We start from the raw sequence: 26,770 nt of genomic DNA, 5'->3' as shown, positions 1-26,770 counted from the left end.
CCCCTCTTACTAGAGAGGGCAAGCAAGCCCCAAGGAAAACTGGCTTGGAGATCATGACCTTTGCATTAATATTCCATGAAAGGGTGAAAATCCATAACCTCGATAACTTTATCTCATGAGAAAGGGTGAAATAAAGTTAATCGTCATCAAGTTATCCTACTAACCCCAGGAATGTCAATGTCAGCCAAGTAGGAGACAATTTTACATGCTGATTAGCTATTCACTTCTTACTTAGCTGTTCAGCATCCAAAAGCAGTCCAAAAGAAAGAAAAGTATGCGAAAATTACAAACAAGACAAAGTTATCCATGCTAATCTGCTGCTGGCTTGGCAACTAATTCAACCACCTCATGCATGGTGCCGATTCTTGCCAATAATACCAATCTCCCACACCATGGCAGGACACAAATGCCCCATAGGACTACCCTAATACGTAATAGGAAGCCAATGTTACTTCGATCTTGGCACCCTTCTCCTTGCTTCACGTAATGGGAAGATGTCCCAGGTTCAGATTTGGATAGCCTCCTCCATGTCTTAAAAAACTGAAAAGTATAAGAAACGAGATTGGGAGCACAAACAGAAGGACACTCGAGAACAAAGATAAAAGATAAATAAACTCCTTTTGTACCAAAAGGGTTTGGCATCTACAAACCACAATCCCGGGTCAATTCGATAAGCTTGTAAGAAGTATTGCAAGAATAAGCCACAAGCAAACGAAACAGAGGCAAAAAGAAGAAAATCTCCCAGAGGGTTATCTTACTGAGACTTTGCTAAGTTCAGTCTGATCATATCCTAAAGCCCCACTAAAATGGGTCAAATATTTGTTTTATGAGATCCTCTTAAACTGCAAGTCTCATAATTACTTGTTCTTGTAAGCTTCAAACATAATAGTCTGCCCTCCGTTTCACCAAACAATGCAGTATTTATTGTAAAATGTACAAGCTGTTTTTGACTCAAAAGCAGTAATAAAAGCCCAAATTAGGACCAAGAGAACATGTACGGAAGCATTTCATGACTGTGGTTACCTCTCAATTGAATCCACATAAAATTCCTATTCCACATTTCCTTATAAAATTGTTACCATGATTATGAAACTTAAGCTTTAAGTTAGAGGAGCAGAGACATTACCAGGTGGACATCTCAGTCTACGGCACCGCCTTGTTGTCCTTCCCCACCCTATCATATTCCTCCCATCAACTTCTAGATCAGTACTAATGGGATGCACCGGCGGGGTAGTTATCCGAGTCTCTGATACAGTCACAGCTAAACTTCTAGGCTGCCTCCTTCCCTTTGCTTGGAAATGAAGCCCATTCCGGCCTGTGTTCCGTTTTGTTAAGCCTGTCTGCCAAGTCTTGCCTGATGCTTTCATCAGTCCTCCAATAGTTTGAAGATCTTCTGTTACTTCGTGCCTTGACAGTGATGCAAGGCCTGGCAGAACATCTTTCTGGAAGTCCCTTCTCTGTCGCCGCCTCCTTCCCTGGCCTCTCCGAGGCCTCATTAGAAGCAGAGAAGCAGCACCCGGTTCATCTTTTTTATTCTCAAACTCCTTTGGCTGGCAGCAGCGGTCATCGACCTTTATTTCCTCGAGCTTCAGTGTCATAGCCTCAAAGAAATCCAATCCATCATCATCTGAAGATTCAGATCCACAATCTCCACCACTCTTTGGAACTCCTGTGTTGTCTGCATTGGATGAAGCAACCTCTGCAAACCAAAACAAGGTATTCCACTGAGCTGGAGCCAATCCATCCCATGTGATTTCCTCTAAATGTGTTTGCACATCCACCGACATAGCAACAATATTCTCTGCTGCCTCTCTCGCAAGGGTGTCATGAGAGCATTCTGTTTCTTGTGAACCATCTGTTTTGCTTGATGGCATATATTCTTGATGAGGCATTATATTCACCTCTGCCTGAGAAATTCTTACTTCTAAATTCATCTCAGTAGCATCTTTTGCAGAAACCCTTGATACTGGGAGTGACGATGGAACAGCCACCTCACTTTTGGGTGAAAACTCTGATAGCCTTGGGTCATCCATACTTGTTACTTCAGCATTTAGATCGATAATGTTCCTAAATTTTTTACTGATGTTTTCAGCCCCCTTTTCAGTGATCAAACTCCCTACAGACATTGCCTTCTCAGAGCTGCGCTCCTTCATGTCACAGGTCAAGTCAGCGCAATATATGTCTTTTTCAATCTCATTCCTCTGCATTCTGATCTCCTTGACCTGCAAAGCTGATGTAAAACCCTGAGGATTACAAAGAGGTAGACCAGTCTCCTTATCTTGTTTCCTCTCAGATTCTGGAGTAACAATATTGAAACTGGACATCAGCTGAGAATGACCATGCACGAAGCCCAACTCCATCTGAGATGCATGTTTTTTCAAGTCAATAGAGTCATTATAAGCTGGTTTCTTTCTGAGCCAAGATCTCTCTCTCGAGGACTCCTCAAATTTCTGCTCTAGATCACAAAGTACTGTATGCTGTTGGACAGTAAGATCATTTTCAATTCCATTTGGAAGTGCTTGGTTCAGATTTACATTGTGTAGAGACTTCACATCAGTGCCCTGCAAACTCTTAAAACACTTTTGGGCTTCATGACCTATGGAGTTTCCATAAGCTGAACTGTCACCAGTATCATTGTGGTTTCGTTTACCAAAGGTGACTGATGGGAGCTGTAAATATGGTGCAGGTTCCGAATCCAGACAAAAACCTGCAAATGATCCATTTAGATAAGAAGGTGCCTCAATTCCAGCTCGTTGGCGTGAATCCCTACTGGTTTGCCATTTGTCAGGATCGGTTCCTATGTTCTGAGCAGCTACATTGGAAATCCTGTTCCGTGTACTCAGAGTTGCAGAGCTGTTAAAGCATGGAAGTGCTTGAACTGCCACTGGAATGTGGCTTATGCTGTTCACGGGCTTTGTCCAAGATGAAACCAATGAAGATGCACTACTTGAGGAGTTCATCTGAGGAAGAATTGAGAATGAAGCAGGAATTGAAGGAGCTGCTGCCACTGCTGAATTATTTGAGGTGGCAAGATGGGTACTGCTTCCAGAGGTTTCAATCCCATAAGTTGGCTTTTGTCTGAACCATGTCCGTGTTTTATTTTGATGTGATAAAGCAATTCCATGTGAATTCTTAAGCATTGGTTGTACGGTTTCAGATGACACGGGGAATTTATCATCGCAGAGACCTGGACCGAATAAACTCAAGCTGCTCCTGCTTTGCCCTGTGAATTGATCTCAGAAAAAAGATAAAAAATCAGATATATAGTACAAAGTATCAACAGATAAGAAAATTAAAGACAAGAGTTTACTTATGTGCTAGACTTAACATTAAAAAAGGAGAACCATGTGCACTAAGCAAATGCTAAGTGCCTAGCAGAAGTGAATGTCAAGCTACAGGACACTAATCCTCACAGCAGTTTTGCAACAATAACTGAAAAATTATTTGACAGCTAAAATTGTCCAGCAAGTAGAACAATTACAGTTCAAAATACTATATCTGGCCTAATACAAGACACAAATCAGTGCAGCAGCTTACCATCCTTTTTCAGCTGTCTTCATGATCAAGAACTTCAAAAAGTAAAAAACTTAACAGTAAGTCACAATATATTAACAATTTATTAGTTGTGTATCCAGGTACCAGTTGGTAACAAATCCACCCTGCCCTCCATGTGAACCTACCACAGGCAGTTTCCATATTAGGTAGTACTTGACTGACGCAAATTACAGGGGAGCATGAAGGACCAACATGGGCAGATTCATGACAATACTGTTGATCTTGGTTGATGCTTATAAAAGCTATCTGAAAAGTGGGAACACTCTCCAGAACCATCTCTACCATCATTTTAAATCAGGTAGATTCCAACTGAAAAGGAAGACATTCTCAATTGAGGATCAACAGATTCAAACCACCAAGACATGGTTCTGATAAACTTTTAGGCTTACACTACAAGCACTAGCTTTTTTTTTTAAGGGTAAATTAATAAACCTATCAATATTGACCAAGGCACATTCCATTCTTATCCAGGAATGTTTCAATCAAAACACTTTAAAAGAAATTGCTCTACCACTTTGAACACAATTTACATATAAATACAGCAATGGCCAACTTGTCCACAGATCCCCTGCATTAAGACAATTCTTAGAGGAAAGTAAAGCCATAATGAACATTTAAAAAAAATGCTAAGTTTCAACGTGTTAAAGAAAAACACATACATTCCTTTCTTAATTGAATTAAATTTATAAAAAATAATTGCAGAACAAAAAACTTAAGGAAGATCACCATGCAAATAGAGAATCAGAAAACCAAAACTGGGTTTACATAATTGTTCTCTTTCTCCCGAAGTAAATTATCCAATCCAATATCATTGCATTCCTTAAATGACAGAACCATGACACCATCAACAAATGGACCAACTGCTTATTCAAGAGAAAATATCTAAGGCTAGCTTTTTCCTCGAGATTCATAAGTTACTTCTAGGTGCACGCTGAGTTTACAAGCATATCAGTCTATTTAACTGTGCTTTACATAGAACAGCAAGAAAGAGATCCAATCATTTGTTCATTCTACAATGGAAAATTTCCTTCCCCTGGATATTTTCCATCATTTCACAATTGAATATCCCATATAATATCCAAGGTGGGAATTCAGCAGGCGGACCTACTTTATGAATTGATGAGAACAGGAAACAGGATACGACTAATAACATATGGCTATTTACCAAGCATGCCAAAGTACTAATACTTTCTTGCCAAATGCCACGTCACAAAGAAGAAAGAAGTTAGCTAATTTACAATCTCCACTATGAAGCCTAAAGTGCATCCAGCTTCAAGGTACACTGACATGTTTTAAACAAGAGAAAGTTGCAGAGGGGTGACATCCAACAATCTGATTGCCAGCAAACACATTCAGAACATTGACTCAACAGAGACTATTAATAAACGTGGCTTATAGTTAGAGCCCATTTCACCTATTCCCAATAGCATGGCCATGTGACTTTGAACAGAACTATCATGATGCAAGTTTTTTTCTTCAACAGAAGCATAAAGATCAGATGTACAATTTCACTTTCACCCTAACAAGAGTAACATGTGCACTTCTATTGTGCTTCTTCCCAAGGGTGTAAACCATGAAACTTGTGCCACTTCTTACTCCTCTAAATATGAAGGTGCAAAATTACTCTACTACCATTAAAAGATATGATATACTTTAAGGACCTTGCCTGTTACCTGCACAAGATTCCATGAATACATCATCCACAAAAAAGAATGCCTCAGCTGGTTGAAGGGAAGCTGAAGTGGAATAGAACCCACATTTCAAATTGAAGAGCTAAAAGTATTCTTGAAAGTACCAAGAAACTTTTGAAATACATATTTCAACACCAAAGAGTGTGGTTCATAGAAATTGCCAATATTGCAAAAATAGTGACTTCAAAAATAAATAATAAGAAAAAAAATATAAAGAATAAATGAAAATGAAGGTGTGCCTGGATCAAGGCGTGTGAAGACACTGCCTTAAAAATGAAATTCGCTCCTTTATGTAGGTTAATGCCGAGATCTAAATAATAAGACAAATATTAAAGAATAAATGAAAATGAAGGCGCGGATTGAGGCATGTGAAGACACTGTCTTAAAAATGAAATTCACCCTTTTGTGCAGGTTAATGGCAAGATCATCTCCACGGTACAATCCAGTTTGCATCATTATAGACCTCAACCACCTTATGGTATCCAGTGTAAACAAAAAAAGATTTAGGGTTCCCTTAAGATATCGGAATACTCTTTCTAGAGCACTCCAGAATTGATTGAGATTTTGGGTGTATCTGCTTGTTCTCCCTATAGCATAGGCAATATCGAGTCTTGTCTTATTTGTCACATACAAGAAAGATCCAATGATCTGAGAGTATCTAACTTGATCAATAGGTTCACCTAAGTTCATTTTGAGGTGGATACTAGGATCATAAGGAGTGGATACAGGTTTTTGATCATAATAACAAAACTTTTCGATCTTTTTTTCAATAGAATGAGCAAGGGAGAGAGCTATCCCTTCTAGGGATTTGAACAGCTTCATCCCTAGGATTACATTAGCTTTACCTAGATCTTTCATATCAAATTGGCCGACAGAAAAGATTTGATCTCAGATATGATTTTAAGAGATGTTTGCCATGATTTTGTATCCTTTGAAAAGCTCCTTCAACATCCAGATGTTCTATTTCATAATTGCCCTATTTCATAGCTTGTTTGTTAAAATTTCAGAAGCATCTGTTATTTTGATGCCAATTATCGTGCCAGTCAAAGCCGGTATGGTATGATATTGAACCATATTATACCAACACTTGTAAAGCATAGCTTTCGGCACTGTTACATCATGTTTTATTTTCAATTTTTTATGTTGGAGATTACTTTAAGGTATATTATTGATGTTCAAATTATGATTTTAAGGATATTTTGATGTTATTTTATGTCATATTGGTCTAGAAAGACCATATGATTGCCTGATAAATGTAATTATAATAATATATAGACAATACATACTTTTAATTTTGAAAATACATTTATCAAATTGATTTGAACGACAAAATATATACCGACATCTTGTTTCTCGTGAAGTGTTTGTTGCTTGCAAATATCAGGATCATGTTCACAGTCAGATCTTTGGACCCGACTCCAGCCTAGATACTGTGCCTACCCCTACATCCCATAATCTGAGATAGCCATCCTAATACTAATCTTCTATCTGATACTAGGCTAGCCATCCTATCTAAAGAAAGATCGTGGCACCGAAATTTGATTCGTAATCTGGCTGAGACTATGCAGGGTAGTAGCCGTTTGAATACGATATCTCTGACGTAGGATATTCATATAGGTTAGACCCTGAATGTGCAGAGTAAAATCCAATGTATAATAAGGATCTAGTTACATACAGGACCTAACTCCGTGTGCTATATCATTTGCAATAGTTTTGTATATTGAACCACCTCGAGAGGCCCATATGATCTCATATTCTCGTGGTTGTGGATCCACGTTTTGCATAGTGGTACATATTCTGTGGCATAAGTGAACTGTGACTCATTGGCAAATCGTTTAAGACAAATGGCTATGAGTCATATGCATCCCCGCCATGTCCACTGCTATCTTCTTGCTCACCAAATGCATCATCGCTCAAACTGTCATTATCATCATCGCTCATATTGAAAGGTGATACAAGCAATCAGTTATCCAAGGGTTTATCAGTCTCAGAATTTGAGTGAATAGGCTTCTTATCAACTCTCTCCAATGGATTTGCAATTCTCTTTTCTTTTCCTTTCTTGCTACTTTAAAACCTGCTTCTTTCCATGATGCCCTTGCCCGCTTGATTTTATTGGGTGGCTCGACTAGGCTCACCATCCTGCTTGGCTCTACTTCTTTGACCGGACTGTATATCATGGTGATCTCTTCTTGGCATCTTTTTATTATATCTAATAGGAGGATGTCTTGGTCATAGAGCCTTGCAATAACGATTGGCTGCCCCCTGACTTCATGTTTGTTAGGCTGGGTGTGAGTGTGGCATATGTCACACTGTCCATTGCTTTGTGTTCACCCTAATCTCTCTTGCTATAAAACTAGCCGATCAAGGAGGCAATCCTGGCTTGTCAATAACTGCCTACTGCTATTGGCCCTCAAGCCAAGTAATTATCAAATCCGTATAATCATATACAAAGTCCCTATGAAGTAGATCATCATACTTCAACTCCACCTTCTCTTGGATGCATTTTAATTCGAGCATTAGATTGTAGTGTATGTATACCAAGTCATTCAATCTCTTCTATGTTAGGTGATTCTTCCTTTTATTATCCACTGGGGAGAAGGTTAACCAGTTGTGCCACTGAAAAGACCGTCTATGAGAGAACCCAAATTACTAAATTAAAAAATAAATTAATATTTAATTATAAAATACCTAAATTTAATTTTAGTTCAAATTAGTAGAGCCCTACCAGGGACACAACATATAATTTTTCAGCCCATAGATGTGCATTAATCACTACTTATTTTTGAAATTTATTTGAATGTAGGCTCAGATTTGGGTAGACATAACTATGACCAAATTTAAATAAATTGCTATCAAAATAAGATAGTAAGTAGCATGTGTATCCCAATCATGCTACCATTTTTTTTTAAAAAAAAACTTTTATTTTATTTATTTTATTTTTATCTGAAAATGTGGTTTCAATATAAAAATTTACATGATCAACAAAAAATCACGATTTCTTCGTAAATGTGTAGACCATCCTTAGATCTCCAGTATATCAGGAAATCATGCTAAAATACAAAATTTTATCATGATTTTTCCTGATTTTCCCAATTTTTGGCTGATTTTGATCATGAAAAGGAAAAAAAAGATGAATGGGGAGAATGGAGGGGCATTATACCTGATTTTGGAGGGATTTAGCCTCAAAATCAGCAATAAAATTCCTCTTCCCTAAATTTTACCCTAAAAATACTATTTCTGAAGAAGAGAAGGGAGAAGAAGGCCACGGGATAGCCTTCTGCCACTTCTCCTCTACTATTAGGCGATAAGGGACTTGAACAGCTCCGAAACGAGTGGAACAGGCCAATTTTGCTCAATTCGGACTGCTTCATACCTCTTATCAAGCCAAAACCACCGAAACAACTCAATAACCCACTGCTTCGGGTTGGTATGCCTCGAATAGGATGGTTTGTGACAGTTCAGTGTACCCTATTTAGAAGTTTTACAAGTTAAAAAGTGGTCACAAGCCTCATGTATAATTTGAGGATGAGCCTTTTCTACATTTGGACACTTCTCTGCCTGACTATTGATTTAAAATTTTAATTCTGACAGGAACACTCTTGGCAGATCTATAATCAAAATTAAGAGTTACTTGGTTTAGTTCTATTCTGGTAAAATTTTGTATATACTGCTATGAGAAGGTTGTAGGTAAACATATAGACTATCTATTGATTTTCCATGCATCTTAAATTCTTTTAGTTATTCTCCCTTATTCTATTCACATATTGCATTGCATCAATGTGGAGGTATAGTGGGGACAGAGCATGTGGAGAACCAAAACTGAAAGTTTCTTACAACTGCAGGTGCTCTGTAGTGGATCATGTTTCGCAACTGTAAGTTCTAGGAGTTTCACAAACCAAATTCCACCAAGAGCTTTTTGTAAGATTAAACTGGAAGACGCATAATGTCCTATATCCAAATCCTTTTAATAACTGTCTCAGTCAATAATATAGCTGTCTAGAGCAAAGTTTAAACCTAATATCATTTGGAAACTGCAGAGCCAACTTTATCTCCAAACATATAATATTTTACATCAGAATAAGTTTAGCAACTCCAAATGTCCCTGTTTACATGATCGACAATAAGTTCGCCTCAAAAGGCAATATCAGTGATTAAACAATGTTCATCTCCGATGCCCATTCTAACCACTATTGATTACAAACATCCAACTGTACAAGGCAACATATACAAATCTAAAAATATGTTTTTCTTTGAAAAAAAACCTAAATAGTAGACATGATGAAACACCATGTAATCCAAGCAAGGCAAGCTTAGAAGTTAGAAGCAATATCATGCAAACCTAATGAAACTTTATGACATACGCCTGGTTCTCTACCCATTAAGAAAACACCAAAATCCTTTTTTGGGAAGCAAAGATGATACTGTTATCAAGATATTTTGAGATCTCAGCTGATTAGGAATCAAGGTATCAGATATAAGTTAATATAGTTAAACCAAGATTAACCACCATTATTATCCATTGATTAATGCTACCTAAAATTGTAAAACAAAGATTAAGAAAACCAGCTATTATATTGATATCATACTCAGTGATCTATTGGGACGTATCTGTTTATATCTCCAGAATAATAAGGGCTGAAATGTTGTAGATATCATATTGGTAAGTGCCCAATATGGATGCAAACTGTTATCTCAACAGAGTACTCAGTTGAGATGAAAATCTTGGGTAGATTGAAATGAAACAAATGCAATCTGCAGAAAACAGATTAACTATGCCACGCTCTACATGCCTAAATCATCAAATCACCTTTTAAGTTCAAAGAAAATTCTGATGATGAAATATATAGAGCCAAAAATAAGAGAATTGTCCCTGCTGAGGAAATGTATGTATCCATGAAATTTTTAAAAAGAGAGATACCAAAGTAATAACAGTTTGGACCAGTCAAGGTTAAGATCAAGGGAAAAACATTTAAACTAAATAGACATTATTTTGCCAACTAACATCACCAAAACAGGTCAGTAAGTTCTTACCACTTTCACTATTGAAGAATGGCCATTCCTGTCCTATTTCCCCTTTATCTGCATGCAAGAAGCTTGAGCTAGACCCTTCATCACGATGCCCATCTTTAGAGTGAGCACTTCGTAGGCCTAGGAAATTTGTGTTTGATTTTGATGACAACTTATGACCTTGATTCTCTTCACTGTGGTTTCTCAGGCCAAGAAAATGATTGGAAGTTGAATCTGCTGCTCCCTCAAAGCATATATCTTTTATAGATTTATTCAGATCAGCCAAGCTCTGAGCTGACAAACCTTTTTGTGCCCATGAATTTGGTATCTTATTATCCTTTTTGCAATTAGGACCCATACCGGTGCTTAAAGTAAGCTTTACAGCATTGTCGGGATCTGCACTGCAAGTTCTGCTAGGCGAAACTGTAAATCTAGATGATGAATCAGCGAAATCTTTCTTTCCTGATCTTTCGGCATCTTCGCTATCAATATATACATCAGCTGGAAGTTGTAGGTCAAACATTCTCCTAGGAGATTTCTGAAGCTTAGAATCAAGTTCACCATCTTTTAGAGAAACTTCATTTTCTAATGAAATAGGACCAGACTGCACGCTACCTTCCCTCAGAAAGTTTAAGGATGACCTTGTGTCATCGGTGCTTGCGAAAGGTGCTTTGTCATAACTGGCGTTCACTACAGGCAGGTGAGACATCTGCCATACCTTTGTGGTTCCTTCACATGGCATTTGAGATGAAAAAGTATTTGTTGATTGTGATGTGTCTGATGGTATGGAGTATCTGTGCAACCCTTTCTTTTGACACTCGTCCATCAGGTTCCTCTGAATCCTATAAAGACGATGCAATTCATAGACCTAGAATGCAAGAATAACAGTGCAATTTCAGTAACGACAAACTATTAAACAACCAATTCATATTTCTGAAAAAAAACAAGAAGAGAAACTGAAGGTTTATGCTCTCTTAATTTTGGTTTTCTTTTTCTTTTTCTTTTTTCTTCAAAAACGAGTCTATGATGCTTCATGACTTGGAAAGGAACTTAAATAAAGCATGAACTACCAAACTCAGTCATATCATGGTACAGTTGGGTTCAAAATCATTAAGCATTCAATAAGATGTAACAATTAAGTCATACTGCTTAGTCAATAGGGATGACTGGAAAGGTAGATGCCAACAAAATGGAACATGTTTTTCCAGATCGGTAACGAAATCATTGTCTTGAACAATTTAAATGGAAGTGTAAATATGCTTACCTGTTTCCTAAATGTGGCTTCATGTTCAAGCATAGTCCGCTTAAGCATTTCTTTATCGTATTCTGAATATTCATTCACTGGCCTCAACATGAAGCCATTGCAGAAATGTCCACTCAACATATTATCTTCATAGCACCGAGACCAACAACTCTTTGCATTCTCATTAAGATCAATCATGGGATGATATCCTGGAAGGTAGCTTTTGCACTGGAATTTTGTTCCCATTCCTGTGAAGATTATGAAAAAGAAGTCAGCAAAACCTTTTAAGAATACTATTTCAAAGAAATTCAACATAAAATTCTAACATCGAACTAGGTTGGGAAGATAAACTTTACAATCCCAAAGACTTGGAATGCATGTGCGCAGCAGAAAAGAAAATAGTCAAGTAATGACCAAAAATAATCTGCAATTAATGAGAGAAAATTTGCAGTTATAAACAGAAAAAAGGGGGTTCCTACTAACAGCAACAACAACAATAATTTCTTCTTTTCTTAACTCAGTTTATTCAGCAAGAAACATGAAATGAGAAACTCAAACCAAATATGTATTTCTCAGAAAAGATGCTTGCTCACTTTTCAGCATTAATCAGTTAGAACTATAACTAATCCAGACTGCATGTATACATATATATGCATCTTGCACTATAAGTACATTTAGTACACTTTCAAGTGCAATAGTTATTTCCCAAATTATGTGAAACGAAGACTTAATGAAGATTGTATCAAAGAAAAAAAGGAAAAGATGGAATTTTTTCAGTGTAGAAAAATGAAAACAAGAAGCTATAGGAGGAACCATGGCCGTGAAGTGTGTTGAGATACTTGTAATCCTCGACAGTAAAGTCATTGATATAACAAAAAAAAAAAAAATCACAGGAAGCAGATAAGAGAAATCAAGGAATGGTTACTCGGGCTTCTTTCCATTTTGGCCAATGTTCAAATGTAATTCTCTCTTCTTGTGCTACTAATTGAGTGGCATGCATTCTTTAAACCATGAATTAAGCATAAAATTATGAGTAGATGGATGTATGGACAGACAGGCAAACATGTAGATAGAGGTTGGTTAGATACAATGCTTACTTTTTCATACTTTCTACTTAATATCGAAGAAGATTCTACGACAAATTTAACCAGACACTTGAAATCCAAATCTCCTTCTCCAAGACCTATCGGAGAGACACTTTTGCTCAAATTAATATCACATGCAAGCATATTTTTATGTATCGATCATAATGCAATACAATAAAATTATAAAATGTTGAGTTAAGCATTATTCTAATGAACATAAGTAATCAATGAGACAACAACAACTACTGAAGATTTTTATAATATCATGATGCACAACACCATGTCCATAGATAAGTCAATTCAGTTACTGCAATTAATATTATCAACTTATTTGAACATTCTGAAGCAACAAGCCTAGCTTCAATTAGATGAAGATGTTACAGTCGGGGAAAATGATGAACTTAGCAAATGAATAATAGCTGGCTAACTTAAACTGTCAATGTTGTCAGATCATGTAAATTTGAATAATCACTTTAGAACTATATCTGGGTTTTGGTAATACTTGTTTTTAGGAGTTCTAAGAGGATCATGAACAGGTTTTTATCTTAAAATTCCCTTTCCAAATTCTTATATATTCAGGGTCATTTTCACATTATTATACACATCTAGTGCAACTCAAAAATCTAATCCTTTTTTTTTGAAGTTTCCACTACTTATTTATCAATTTACAAAATGTCTTTATTTTGGAAAGCCTATGAAGCTGACAGCCATTCATGGGATCACATTTAAATGGTTTCAATTTGCTAGTTTCATTTGCCAATGAGCTAAATTATGTTCCAAAGTTTAAATCGTGCCCTTTGTTAAACCTGTATAAAAGAAAGTTGTACGTCGTAAAAATTTGTGAATGATAATTACATAAACTTTTCTTTAGAGAAGACTCATAGGTTTTTGATGTCAATTCATTGTTAACAGCATGACTCCATCAAGGCATTGCTCAAAAACTTGATAAGATGCACATGCAACAAAAGGGACAAGATATTGGGGGTTATTTGCTAATTCGAAAAATTACAAGAAGGCTAAGGGAAACTTTTGTGATTATTGATTGTTTTCTCATGTGCACACTGTGCAGGAGAGAGGAACTCTTTGCCTATACTGCACTTGAAGTGAGGAAGAGAAAGCTAGACAGTGGCAATAAGCCAGCAGCTGTATGCACACAAAGCTTTCACAAGGGCAGTAGATGAGACCGGTGGATCCTACTCATATCCAAACAAACAGAGCTGGATCCTTTGTCACAAGGGTACAGCATTTTTAAAGAATATATAGTGTCGAGTCCAAAGCCCCTCATTTGTCTTATGCAGTTATAAACCCCTTGAAATTAATAAGGAAAATGAAGGGATGCAAGTGAAAAACGAGGGTACCTTTCAAAACCATTTTAAGGTGGCTAAGAAAGGGAGTAAAAAATTTGAGAGAATAAATAAAGGAAAACATAGAAGAAAAGGCAAAAGCCACCATAGTGATCACTTTTTCAACATGGAAATTACTGTGGGCTTTCACTCAGTCAACCCATCAATTCGACATGATAACATGGTGATGGCCTGGCACATCGTGATTTAGCCACCCTCTTATGAATCACTTTCCAAATTCCTGTGTATCACTTTCCAAGTCCCTGTGATTGCACCAGTACCCATGTGCCATGCCAGCATGAGGAATTGATGAGGTGATTGAGAGACCTTCAGCATTCACTTTTCAACAAAAGATACCTTCTTCACACCAAGAATATAAACTTCTATCCAGTTTCAGAATATTGGGGGATCGAGTCATACCCCAAGAGGTGGGAACAGTTGGCACCGATTGAGGATCATGCCAACAGAGGTTATCATTGGATGCACACTGATACAGCTGCTACACCATTGCTATGGCCTTTCTAGGTTATTTTTCGATTTACACAATTTTAGGTGTAGGTCAGGGGGGTTCAACCCGAAACCCTAAAAATCAACTTGAGTTGCTTCAAAACATAATGACCAAACAATAGTCAGTGCTCATCTGAAAAAATATCCCCATGATTTTTTCAATCAAACACAAAATTCCACTTGGACTCTTTAAGAAATAAGAAAAAAAGGGAGGAGAAAGAAGATTTACCTAGCTAGAATTATTTACTAGCCCCAAAAGTCGAAAATCATGCTTCAAACATGCAAGCCAATCTGCATACATAATCTTCCTATGTCCCTCATTTTATTCACACCTTCAAATGGTGGAGAATGACAGCAAAAAATGTTGTTTTAGTCATCCAGAGATGCAGGGTTCAACTTGGCAGCAAACTGACCTCGATCCCTCCCGAATTTATCAATCAGGGTTTGGTTCAAGCAGTTCAGGAATGGTTCATGCAGTGTTTAACCAAACTGGTGTCCTCTTGTACCGTCAAACAGTTAGTACAGTATGTATGTCTTGGCGAGTACCCTACCAGCCGGTATTTCAAATCTTTACTATTACAAGCAACTTGTTGGCATATGTTTATTTTAGGAGAAGTCATGTTTCTTTTATGTTATTCACCACATAACATATGGCAACATGCTGATTCCGGTAAACTCGTGTTTCATGAGTTCCCAGTTTAAAATTCATGAATTATGTGATAAGCTTGACAATTAAAAAGTAAATCCAGGTGAAGATGAAGGTTCTCGAGAGTTTTTCCTCCTTTCGAGAAAGGATGCATACATGATCAACCACAATGTCCTATCTCAGAAATGTTTGCCCATGATGATTTTCCCAAATTAGGAGTTCTGAAAAGGAATGAATCTAATGCAGAACTAAAGGATTTCAAGCCTTTCATCTTTTAGTAATAAGAAATACCTCTAAAGGCCAATACACATATAATAATTTAACTAAATAACCATACTGGATCTGTTGTCCCTCCTGCCAATAATATCTCATTAAAACACGAGGATTCTACATTAAAACAACAGGAAATAAGGAGAGTCATTCCTTATACCACTATTCAAGCCAAAATCTAGCATCAAACCTCGTCCTATTAGGGTAATATGGTTCAACAAGAGTAGGTTTTTTCTTTTTATTTCATTATCAACCAGGATTTCTACATAGTTCACGAATTCTTGATGCATTAATTGTTCCATATATTTCCAATCTAATGACCATGAACTCCCTATGAACATGAGTATCATAAAATAAAAAAGTAAAACAACTGATGAAATATGCATGTCAGAGCTTTATATGATCTAGTTCACCACTTCCCGTACAATATGCCAAAGTCAAAAACCAAGATACAGATCATACCCACTCAAGATATCCGAGAAACAGAAATTACTTGCCATAATCTGCACCATCCAGATCTCTATAGTAAAAAAACAAAAAACAAAAAAAATAAAATTCCAAAAACCAAATGGAAGTTTATAGTTAATTATCATCAGTAGCAACTGTTCAAAAGTATTTGATCCAGATTCTTACCCAGAAAGTTTCTATTTAGACCCTTTTACAATTCACGGATAGGTAGAAAATGTTGCAGGTTCAATGTAACTTAGAAATTTTCTACAAGTCAGGAAGCAGCAGAAATCCTCCTACTTGATAAGCTACTAAATAGTAAAAGGGAACAAACTCCAGCATAAAAAGAAAACAAGTAGTTCAAATAACATTCGAAACTGTATCACATTGCATACTTCAGGAAAAAAAAGAGTAAAAATTAAGGATTACCGGATCAAGAAGGAAACAACCCCTTGGAAAACCTCCCATCAAATCCTCAAAAACATGTCCAATATCATTTAGTAAACTAGTAGAAAATCTGAAGCAGGGCAGCTCAAGCGAAGCACACTTTCCAGAAATGTATCCAATCCAGAAGCTTCACACGTCACCCAGATGATATCCAATGTCATCAGGCAGTGACATGCAAGCCAATTCCGTCAAGCAGGAAATTCAAAGTTTGTTGTCAAAACCAAAATCTGGATAGTCCAGCCAAGGCAAAACCTAAAAATGATCTACATTAGTAAGTAAAAGATTAGAAGCAAGAAGGTGATAAACAGTATCCTTACATCAAAAAAGAAACAAATCCGTAAAAAAGAAACAGTATCCCTCATCACCATGTATTCCTATCACACAACAGTAACAACACAACCCATCACAGAACAATTACAAATTTAAAAAAATAAACAAAAATTTATGAGAAAATCTTGCATGAGTCACAGCAGTTAAAAAGCTACACTGATTCTGCAAGTAGTAGCGTAGCCCGGTGCACGAGGCTTCTGCCATTGCAGGTTCTGTGGAGGGTCAAGTGTACAAAGCCTCAACCCTGTGTAAGGAGAGGTTGTTTCCATGTTTCTAACCCATGATCTTTGGAGCAACCTTACCACTGCGCAACTTTGGTTCCACAACTGGGAGTTCAAAATAAAATAAAATCTCAAAACAGGGGAAAGGATATCAATATCAAGCCGGAACAATCCTTTTATAATGCAGTCTCTACTCTATGAATCGAACCTTCCAAATGCACAGACCATCAGATCAAAGAAACATCAACTTAAGAGCAGAGAGGGGGAAAACAAAAAGATCAGCAAAAAGAGAACTTTGAACTCGAGTTACTAAAATCATCAGACATAGAAGCTTATCAGGCCGCAAATTTGGACAATTCAACAACTTTTATTTTTTTATATAAAAAAAGAGAAAAACATATCTTATATCCAATAATTTAAGCAAAAAAGAAAATTTCACAAAAGGCATCAAATCCGAAATCCACAAGAACAAAGCATACCCAAAGGCTCATCACCAAAAGATCAAAAGATCTCCTCAACCCCATCGCGAACGAGAGAATAAAGCACAGAGAGCGAAAATTTACCGCAACCCACGTCACCACCTCTCGTTATCCATCTCTATAACTCCTTTGCAGCGGATTCAGCATCAGAGCCTGGAACATCCTAAGCCCGAACGGCCGCCCCCGTCCTGCCATCCGAGTTTTCCAACTTGGAGCCAAGAGAGGAGAATCCAAGCGAAGAAAGAGCGCAAGGACGAAAAACAAAACTTCTAGATAAAACGAGAAGAAAAGGAGATCATAGGAGACTAATGGAGGAGGATTGCGCCCGTCCCCATGGCCATTGGAAGGAGACGCAGCTGCAGATCGACATCAGATTGGGAGATGTCGATCCGCTGGGCCACAGAGGAGAGCGAGAGCGAGCGAGCAAGAGCAAGAGCGAGAGCGAGAGAGAGAGAGAGAGAGAGATCCGAGATAACAAAATCTCTCACAGGAACAAACGACCTTCTAAGAAAAGTGACAGGAAATTTGTCAACATCCGGTCATTTTATTCCCCACCTTTTTCCCCGCCCCTTCGATTTATTTTCCCCTCTTCTTCTTTCCTCCCAATATATACATACATACGCTTTATTATCGGTTTTTGGGTGGGAATTTTTTTGTTTCTCTTTTCTTGCTTTACGGGCTTGGAGATTCTCTCGACCTCCCTTCGCCTTGGGTGGCGAAGAAAAAAGAGCCAAAAAACAACCTGCGCGCACACACCCACACCTCTTTCACTTCAGCCTCCGAAGGACGGCCCCTGACCCCTCCAAATCTACAGCACCAACCCATATATTATTAAATCATATAATAATAAAAAATACTTTTTATATAAATATTTTTTTAAAAATAAATTTGAATGAATATTTTCTTCAAATTAATATTTATTTTTGTGTTCTCATAAAACACTATTTTTTAACATATATTCCTAATATATGTTTAATTAAAAATAAAATAAAATATTAAATTTTTTTCTTCATCGCGATCATCTTATAAATTTTTTTTTGTACATTTAGATATTTTAATTATTTTAATTTGAAACTATTAATTTTTGAGTATATATATAAAATAAAAATAAAAAATAGAACGGTAAAATAAGTATTTTTGAGAATATATATATATAAATATTAATTTTCAAAGAATATTTATATAAAATTTGGTATTTAGAAAGATATTTACATTAAAAATTCTAATAATAAAAGTATATAGTTTATGAAATTTAGTACTCGATTTTTTTATTAAACAATATTTGCTGGATTTTTTCTTTTTGGTGGGACGTTTGATCCTTATTGCGTTTGTTTGGTCCTAAGGTTTTTGCAACTGACCAAAGCAGCAGGCTGACGTGGGGCCCACGAGGAAGTGGGTTTTATGGGAAGGCAAGGAGCAAAATTGGGTGGGAGATGGGAAAGCCATCACAGCTGTACAGAATTACCTTATTGAGGAACGGCAAGGCCCACGTGCTCTCTCCGCAGGTTAGATTAAGTTTGCGAGGAATATTGAGGAAATATCCGGCAAGCTAGTAATGAGGTACTTGTTAGAAAAGCAAAGAGGGCCCCACTATTATTACTTTGTGCTAATGAGAGATTTGGGCTGCTTGCAAGGCGGAGATTCTTGATTAAACAAAGAAGGTCCCTGGGTTTTATTAGATCGTATGGAATTCTAATAGCCCTCTTTTGGGGCCCTTCTTGCAAAGTTTGCGTGAGAATTCATACGGACGTATGTTTAGTCTCACATCGATAATTCGTTGGATAGATCTTAAATACTTATATAGAATTAAGAAACCCAAATAATACTTTCCGGCTAACCATTTTGGATGAGAACGTGAGTTGTTACAAATGGTATCAGAGCGGACCCGGCCCATTAGGGGAACTGCAACACGGATCCATTAGGGCTGACCACGAGCCGATCGTGCGGTATATGATTAGATTTGAATGGATTTAAACCCTTAGCTTGATGAGAATATCAGGGGTTGAATGGGGGGAGTATGTGAGGATCCGTACGGGTGTGTGTTTAGTCGCACACCGATTATTCACTGGATAAATTTTGGGTACTTATACAGAATCAAGAAAGCCAAATAATACCTTCTGGCTAATCATTTTGGGTGAGAAACTAAAAGTTTTTGAGGTACCAACTTTTATTTAAATTAATTAGGCTTGAGAGCAATGATGCGGTGGTCCACTATTCATCTCTTGTCATGGAGAAGGCATGAAACCATCAAACCACTATGGGGCCACAGATAAATGAAATTTGGAGGTGGTGGGTCACTAGATTTATGCTTCTATGACAACCTGAGCTCTCAATTTAGTGGAGTTATTTTTATATATGGGCATTATAAGGATTTGGGGCATGTGATTGACCAGATTTCACTAGGAGGGGGAACAATAAAAATCAGCAGCATTGATGACATGGGCCACCATAGAAGCACTATTCATCACATATTCATGTACCACACAGGTCCTTGTAGATCATGGGATGTATCTCTGCCACCCTTCATGTGAAAGCAACCTAACATCATCTCCTGGCCTCCCTAGTGCAATAGAAAGTCCTGCTTTCTGTCTCACCCCATGGCACTAAGAATACAGTATCCAAGAGAAATTGCTATCATGGGCTAATAAGCAGCAATAAGTATGAACGTACAACGTTTATGTGTAATTCTGAACATACACGGTAAGACTTCTCCAGCTATCATGAGTCGTTTTGATGAACCTTTCTTGGTCTCGAGTTGGGACAGGACGGGTTATGAGCGAGCCACATAGGTCTTTTTATATGTTTCAATGAGGTTTCAATGTTGAGATCTCAATGTCAAGGAAAAGGCAATAATGGCTCTAAATTGTTTATGATACTTCAAAAAATATCTTTCGCTTTGTGTCACATTACTTGTGATTGTTAGAATTCTTCTTCTGTTTTCCAACATGTAATCTATAAGATTGCGCATACAAAATCGAAGAATTAACACATATTTTTCCTTTAGTGATCTATTAATATTATAATTTTCTTTCGCACTTTTAAGATATCTTCTCAACCTACTTTAAAGCTCCTCCGAGATACAAGCACCGACGTATATAGACAGAACAAATTAGTATATTCTTTAACCAATTTCCAAGTATAATTCCATTTGTCACAAGAGTTCGGAATTTGCAAAGGTTCCTAGACCATCTTACTTTTTCAATTTGGGAGCAATTGGCAAAGGTGACAAATTATGTTTTGGAGTGCTACTGGGTTGGTTCAGGTATAGGTTTTAGTAATTCTAGACCTACCTATTGAGGTTCGTGTCTTATAAGAGATCGAATCCAAGTATCTATCGAGTATCAAATATTATATTTTTAAGAGTTAATCAAGCTAATAATCCATACTTTGTGAAGTCTATAAACATCCAATGCATGCTATAAAATTAAATCATGAACAATGTGTACTCGCTAACTAATCAACAATAGTGAACTAAAGTTCAAAAGATACACTTTATTTAAAGTCAAGTATAAATACTCAAACATATTTTAATCTCATCATTTCTTATTTTTTAGTTGAAGGGTATTGAATGAAACTAATATTATATATATATATATGTGTGTGTGTGTGTAGATATGAATGTATACTAGGCAATTTATGTAGAGCGGATTGGTTGGGTATAAAATCCTCAAACTCGACCTAGCTCGAAAGTTTCAGTGGATTCGACTTGATACTCAACCCATTTACTGTTGAGTTGAGTTTAGGTCAGGGTCGGGCTAGGTTCAGCGTCAAGCCTACAATTCCGACTCGAATTCAGCCCAATCAGTCTGGCATTCCATCAAGGAGTCCAAAATTGATTAGTCCTTTGGTTACAAATCCATTTGCATCCCTACAAAGGGATCAAATAATGCTCAAGAATGCATTTATATCAACAAATAACTAAAAACCCGAATTAAAGCTACTCATGTTTGCCCCCAAGCACGCAGCCCGGCAAGCCATTCTGACATGGCACATCTCATGAATCATGCCCGTTGGTGGATTCCGGAACCCTAAAAACTACACTGGTTTACACGCTTTATACCTTCCACACCGCTTTGGAAGCCACCAATTTTGGTGGGTGGGCCGATTAGAGTGTCCCTACGTCCGTCGATTCCCGATTTTCCTTCTCACTCCCATCGTTCCGACGTTAGATCTGTGCCCCTTGAATCTCGGGGTACCTAACGTCGTCAAATTGTCCCCCATAATTGACTAAGTTTACGGAATATAGTATTACAAAAGAGACCCCTTCCGGTAAAAATGGCAATTTATGATCTGACCTATAAACCGATATGCGAACGATAGCTTTAAGTAGATCTGGATTTGACATAAATAAATTTAGATCATAAATTGGCCAATCCATCTAAAACTATTTATTGAATGGATTGGGCTCATATTTAAACCTTTGATCCATTTAGTCTGTTTTAATTCATTTAATAATTAGATCAAGTTATGGCCTGATTCATTTAATTTGTTTAAAATCTGTTTAACCTATTTAAAATTTGTTTAACTTATTTCTGACCTATTTAATCGACTCGTTTAGCATATTTAATCTATTTAAATCAATTTAATCTATTAAAAATACATCTAACCTATTTAACCTGTTTAATAAATAGATTGTGTGGATCGGATCGGATTACCTATTTAATAAATATGTAGAATTTAGATTTGAAATTTTAACTTAGTTTATAAATAAGTTGGATTTGAGACATAAATTTTTGGCCCGATCTATATTTAACCCGATCCAACCCAACTTACTGAACATTTCATCTCCCCCTTCCTCCCTCTCATAAAGCTTAAAATATGTTATAAAATTTCTTTACCATTTGACGCGTACATGGAAGAAGAGTGGCCACCAAGGAAGGATCCCTGCCTTCCTTTCGAACGGCGCCTTCCTACCAAAGCTCTGGCTCACGTGATTCCAAGGCAACTTCGATGGAGTCAACTCAGGCTACTTTCTCCAATCAAAAACCAATGCAACTTGGAAGACTGGAATCAGTTGTCTTCTTCTTCTCAGTCTCAAAGTTTACCTGCTAGGAAAATTCCCTTGGACCGGGTCGTTTTGGCAAATGGCCAGCGTCCCCTAGTAGCCTGTAATTGAGATCTGACACGGTCCAGGTTAATTTAATTATAACTAAGGTAGGCTAATTGTTGTTTAAGCTTGATCTTGTCTTTGTAGTTTTTGGGCCTCAACCTATAAAGATTCACGTGGATATGTATTTAGTCCCATATCAGTTATTTATCGAACAGATCTTAGATATTTATAAAGGACTAAAAAACTTATATAATATCTTTCGACTAGCTATTTTGGATAAGATTCTATATTGCTATAAATAGTATCAGAACAGATCTAATCCATGGCCTATGTGGATTAGAGGATACATAGCATGGGCTCATTGAGGCTGACCACAGGCTGATTATGATGCTTGCAACCAAATTTAAATGAATTTGATCGTCAGAACTTAAATTGGAAAATTATATTTAGTCCAGCATCGACTATTTGCCGGAAAGATGTTAGGTACTTATATCGAGTTGTTGCAGAACTCAATATAAACTAAACTTGTTTGGATTGCTGCTAGAATATAAGTAAGCTGTCTGGGCCAACCAGGTTTTTGTCCATATCATGATGGACTACATAGGCTTGGGTTGAGGGATGTGGACATGGTGGCCTAGGACACAACTTTTGTCAGTGCATGTTAAAGTTGATGCCAACTTCATGCAAGGGTAAAGGGTTGCCCAACCCTGCAAGTTTTGAAGGAATATATTAAAAAAATTCCACTTGCTTTTAGATGTAGCAGTCTTAGAAGGTCTCTAACCTTCCATTTACAAGGTGAATGATTTTATCCTTTGCTTTCATTTTTAAAGCTTCTGTACACATTACTGCAATTTTTAAAATGTTTCTTAAACAAAACTTTCCTTTATCTTGTTAACCAATTAATCTAAAAATCAGTTACTGACTCAGCAGAAGTGCAGTGCATTTGCCTCATATCTTCATTGCTAGCCATGCTCTGAGAGGTCTTATGAGCTGTAATAGCACGTCTTATGAGGTCATTTTTTAGAAGACTTTCATCAATGCACAAGTCTGAAGCTCTAATCTGACTCTCATTACTGTGCAGCGTGAAGGGCCGTATCAGAACAGGAGGAAATCGTATAATATCTCCATCATCGCACCTCAGAATTATAAAATTCATCAAAGATTCTTTAGGAAATTATTGCTAATAATCAAATGATGCACAAACTATTCAAGAATTCATAGATTCATAAGCCCGTTGCGCATACTGTGTAAGTTATCGAATATTTTTTTCTTCGAGCGAAATAATTATTCGATGTTTAATGCTCCCTTGTTGCATGTTTGTTTTTTCAATGACTGATTCCACTGCTCTTCGTTTGTTATTGATTTCCACCATCTTGCCATTTCAAATCTTATACTTCTATCATTAATTAATACGACTGTCTGAACTTAAATCTGCGCTGACATCTAGACTATAGAAGTTCTCTACTAAAGAAATCTTGGATTTAAACAACATGTCATTCCAGCTTGGCTCGGGTTGCATCTCTACTCGTGATTCTCTACTAAAGAAATCTAAGAACGTATCTTTAGGAGGAAAATTTTCTTGTAGAGAAGCATCCCATAGTACTTTGTCTTCTTCCTCCATTATTAGTTTGCTGGTACACAATAGAACAAACAAAATGTGCTAGTATTACTTGCATGTATGATATTTGAGTTGGTGCTATTTTTTTTTTTGAACGCAATGAGATGGTCCTACTAAATCATTACATGTTGCATTCTTATAACCAATGCTCAAACGTATCTTTACATTATTACATATAATTACACCCTGACAAAATCATTATACCAGCAAGTCTGTGCCCCCAGAATTTCTCACAGAAATTGCCATATAATTCTCTGAAATTTGAGCAACGTACTCCTGAATTTTATGTGGGCCTTCGAGATTCCCTCAGGGGATACTTATCTACATCCAATTTTTGTGTATGCGGTTCCATTAGCATATTGTCAGCATATTAATTACAATAAAATCAAGCATTGTATTCACCACATCTAGATACATCATTCCCTTTAAATATTTCCTTGTTTGACAAATAAGTCAGTTTCAGAGGAACCCTCTTTAGAGTGCGGAATAAGTTCTATGATAACTTAGTGCCATTACGTCTCAAGCGTCATTGTCCTTCTTATTTGTGTGTTCCCCCAAAAATGTAATTAAAATATTTACAGAAGAAGAAAAAAATAAAATAAAAAAAGAAAAAAAGTGATTTTATTTATCTGTTTCATTACATTCAATATAGACTCTATATAAAAAAAGTAATATAGACTGATATAGGATTATGCCAACAAAGAAAAATAATACTCGTTGAGGTTGTTATATAATTTCTAAAATCATTCTTGATGACAAAAAAAAATAATATTGATCGAACAAAAAAAAAAAAAAAAGAGATGATATTGGTTGTCACTCGATTCTAAAATTGAGAGTGAGTGCATCAATCGCATGGGATCGCACCCATCAGTGCTTCCTCTCATGCAATTATAACAATTTCCCCTCGCACACGTATGTGCCCAACGCTAACATGCAGAGAAAATCCAAATTAGGAACCTTCAGGGCGGTGTTTAAATGTCCTGTGAGACCCTTGTCGACTTAGGTGAGTATGTATCAATTGACGAGCAAAGAAGGGACCCTCTTTCCAATGGATGTAATAATTTTCTTACCAAGATTGCATTCAGACTTGCTTGCAAGGCAATCCATTTCAAAGATCAACATCAACCATTTGCTCTCTCCCTCTCTCTCTCATGGAAATCCTTAGAGAAACCTCCCTCTCTTGGAATTCAGGAACAACTAGCCACCGACCAGACCAGATGTCACCTCTGCAATTTGCGAATACAAATTCATTATACTAAATCACACCACAGGCCAAAACCACAAGGTTAAAGTCAAACACACTTGGATTGGAAGCAACGGCTCAATGCTCCACCACTGGGCCCACAGGAAAAAACCCTCCATTCCAACCACATTCTTCATTGACCATCAAACCCTTAACTCTACTTATTGAAGACTCCACTAGTTTCCACATTGTGCCCCCTTGATAGGCTCACCAAAAAAAAAAAAAAAAAAAAAAATCCACTCTTATATGGGCCCACCAAAGATTAAGAAATGAACACGATGGTAAGCTAATAATTTAAAATTAGTTCATGGGGGCAAGCTAATAATTTGAGATTAAACCTGTTTAAATTGTAGTTTTTATTAAGAAAAAAATGCTAACAAGTTAAGCACTGGTTCCCTTCAGTCTACAGTAAGAGAGGCCAGGCCACCTCATGCAAGGCCCAGTATAACGTCTTGTAGCTCAATAGAAGGAGCCTGTTCTTGGTACTTTTGGGATCCTTTTTGTTGCTTTCTTGCAATGCGATGGATGGGCTTGGCCTCCATTATCTGAGCCTCTTAATAATGGGCTGAAGTGCAGTGCCTTGTGAAGTTAAAGAGGAATAGAAAATGCAAGCAAATCCATTAGGGTGACCAAATACATTACCATGAATCAGTCTAAGTAAACAGTAAAGATCGGTAACAGCCAGAGGAGCAATGAGATGGCACTGAAAGCTTACCTAAATATCCACATGTTTGATTTGCTAGCACTTGGTAGAACTATGTTTTTTAAAGAACTTTTTGCACCTCTTTGTAATGAAAAACATGTTGATCTCTTTCAAAACACATATACTGCTATCCAAGATGCTCCTCAAATGATTTACTTCTTTGAATGGGATAAATGATGGGCAGATTCTGATAAAAAAAAAATTAAATAGGGAATGAATAAAATTGCCATGGGTGTCGCAAGACTGGGAATCTCTCTAATTCATTTAGCTATATATGGATGGATTTAGTCTTGTGGTTGTATCTCACTTGATCTTAGAGTCCATCTCATATAAAAGTGCTATTCGGATTTCGTAACTAGAGGGAAGTTGCGATAATTCCATTTCACCCCTTCTTCGACGGGTAAATTGGATTTTATGACTACAAAAGTTGGGATTCCTTGAACATGAATAGGTATGTTTTTTTTTTCTTTTTTATTTTTTAATCTTAGAAGTACAGATGAGCCCTCTATTTCTATCCTCTCTCTATATATACATGTTTTTGTACTACCCATCTCAGCTCAGCCAAGCAATTTCCACATGCAACTTTGATGGACATAAGTGAATCCTATTGTTCCAAGACACCTCGTAGAGAGGAGAGGAAAGATCGAGGAAGTGCCATTTTGTTCTCACTCCAAATCCTTAATTCCCTTTGCAGCAAATTTTTATTTGGCAATCGAAATTGAGTATCTTTAACAATCGCCTGCATTAATAATTTACAAATAGGGCCTTGGGACATAAACAAGTTGCTTAAGATGCTTTCCCAACCTATCCGAAATTTCTTGCGAACGTAGGTTTCTTCTTTCTCCAGCTATAAACTCATGGACCATATCATTGAGCTCAATCCAG

The 26,770-nt window shown here is 36.9% G+C and overlaps 1 protein-coding gene across 3 annotated transcripts; it reads right to left on the bottom strand.

Moving 5' to 3' along the window:
• Positions 1-44: 44 nt before the first annotated feature.
• Positions 45-17,825, bottom strand: LOC103700861. Of its 3 annotated transcripts, none has more exons than XM_008782753.4 (6): positions 17,356-17,825; positions 16,224-16,493; positions 11,518-11,744; positions 10,278-11,121; positions 1,127-3,223; positions 45-531 (listed from the first exon to the last, which is right to left on the bottom strand). In XM_008782753.4, exons 3-6 carry the CDS (start codon positions 11,740-11,742, stop codon positions 506-508), a joined length of 3,192 nt encoding a protein of 1,063 aa, XP_008780975.2. In that variant the 5' UTR covers positions 11,743-11,744; positions 16,224-16,493; positions 17,356-17,825; the 3' UTR covers positions 45-505. The 3 variants fall into 3 exon arrangements, with proteins under 3 accessions (XP_008780975.2, XP_008780977.2, XP_038970346.1); XM_008782755.4 differs by having other exon boundaries at positions 45-540; positions 17,356-17,823; XM_039114418.1 differs by lacking the exon at positions 45-531 and having other exon boundaries at positions 600-3,223; positions 16,224-16,504; positions 17,356-17,823.
• Between the last annotated feature and the right edge of the window lie 8,945 nt (positions 17,826-26,770).

This window comes from Phoenix dactylifera, chromosome 16, assembly GCF_009389715.1.
Source record: "Phoenix dactylifera cultivar Barhee BC4 chromosome 16, palm_55x_up_171113_PBpolish2nd_filt_p, whole genome shotgun sequence".
Taxonomy (NCBI): domain Eukaryota; kingdom Viridiplantae; phylum Streptophyta; class Magnoliopsida; order Arecales; family Arecaceae; genus Phoenix; species Phoenix dactylifera.
This window is presented reverse-complemented; position numbering and strand designations above follow the sequence as displayed.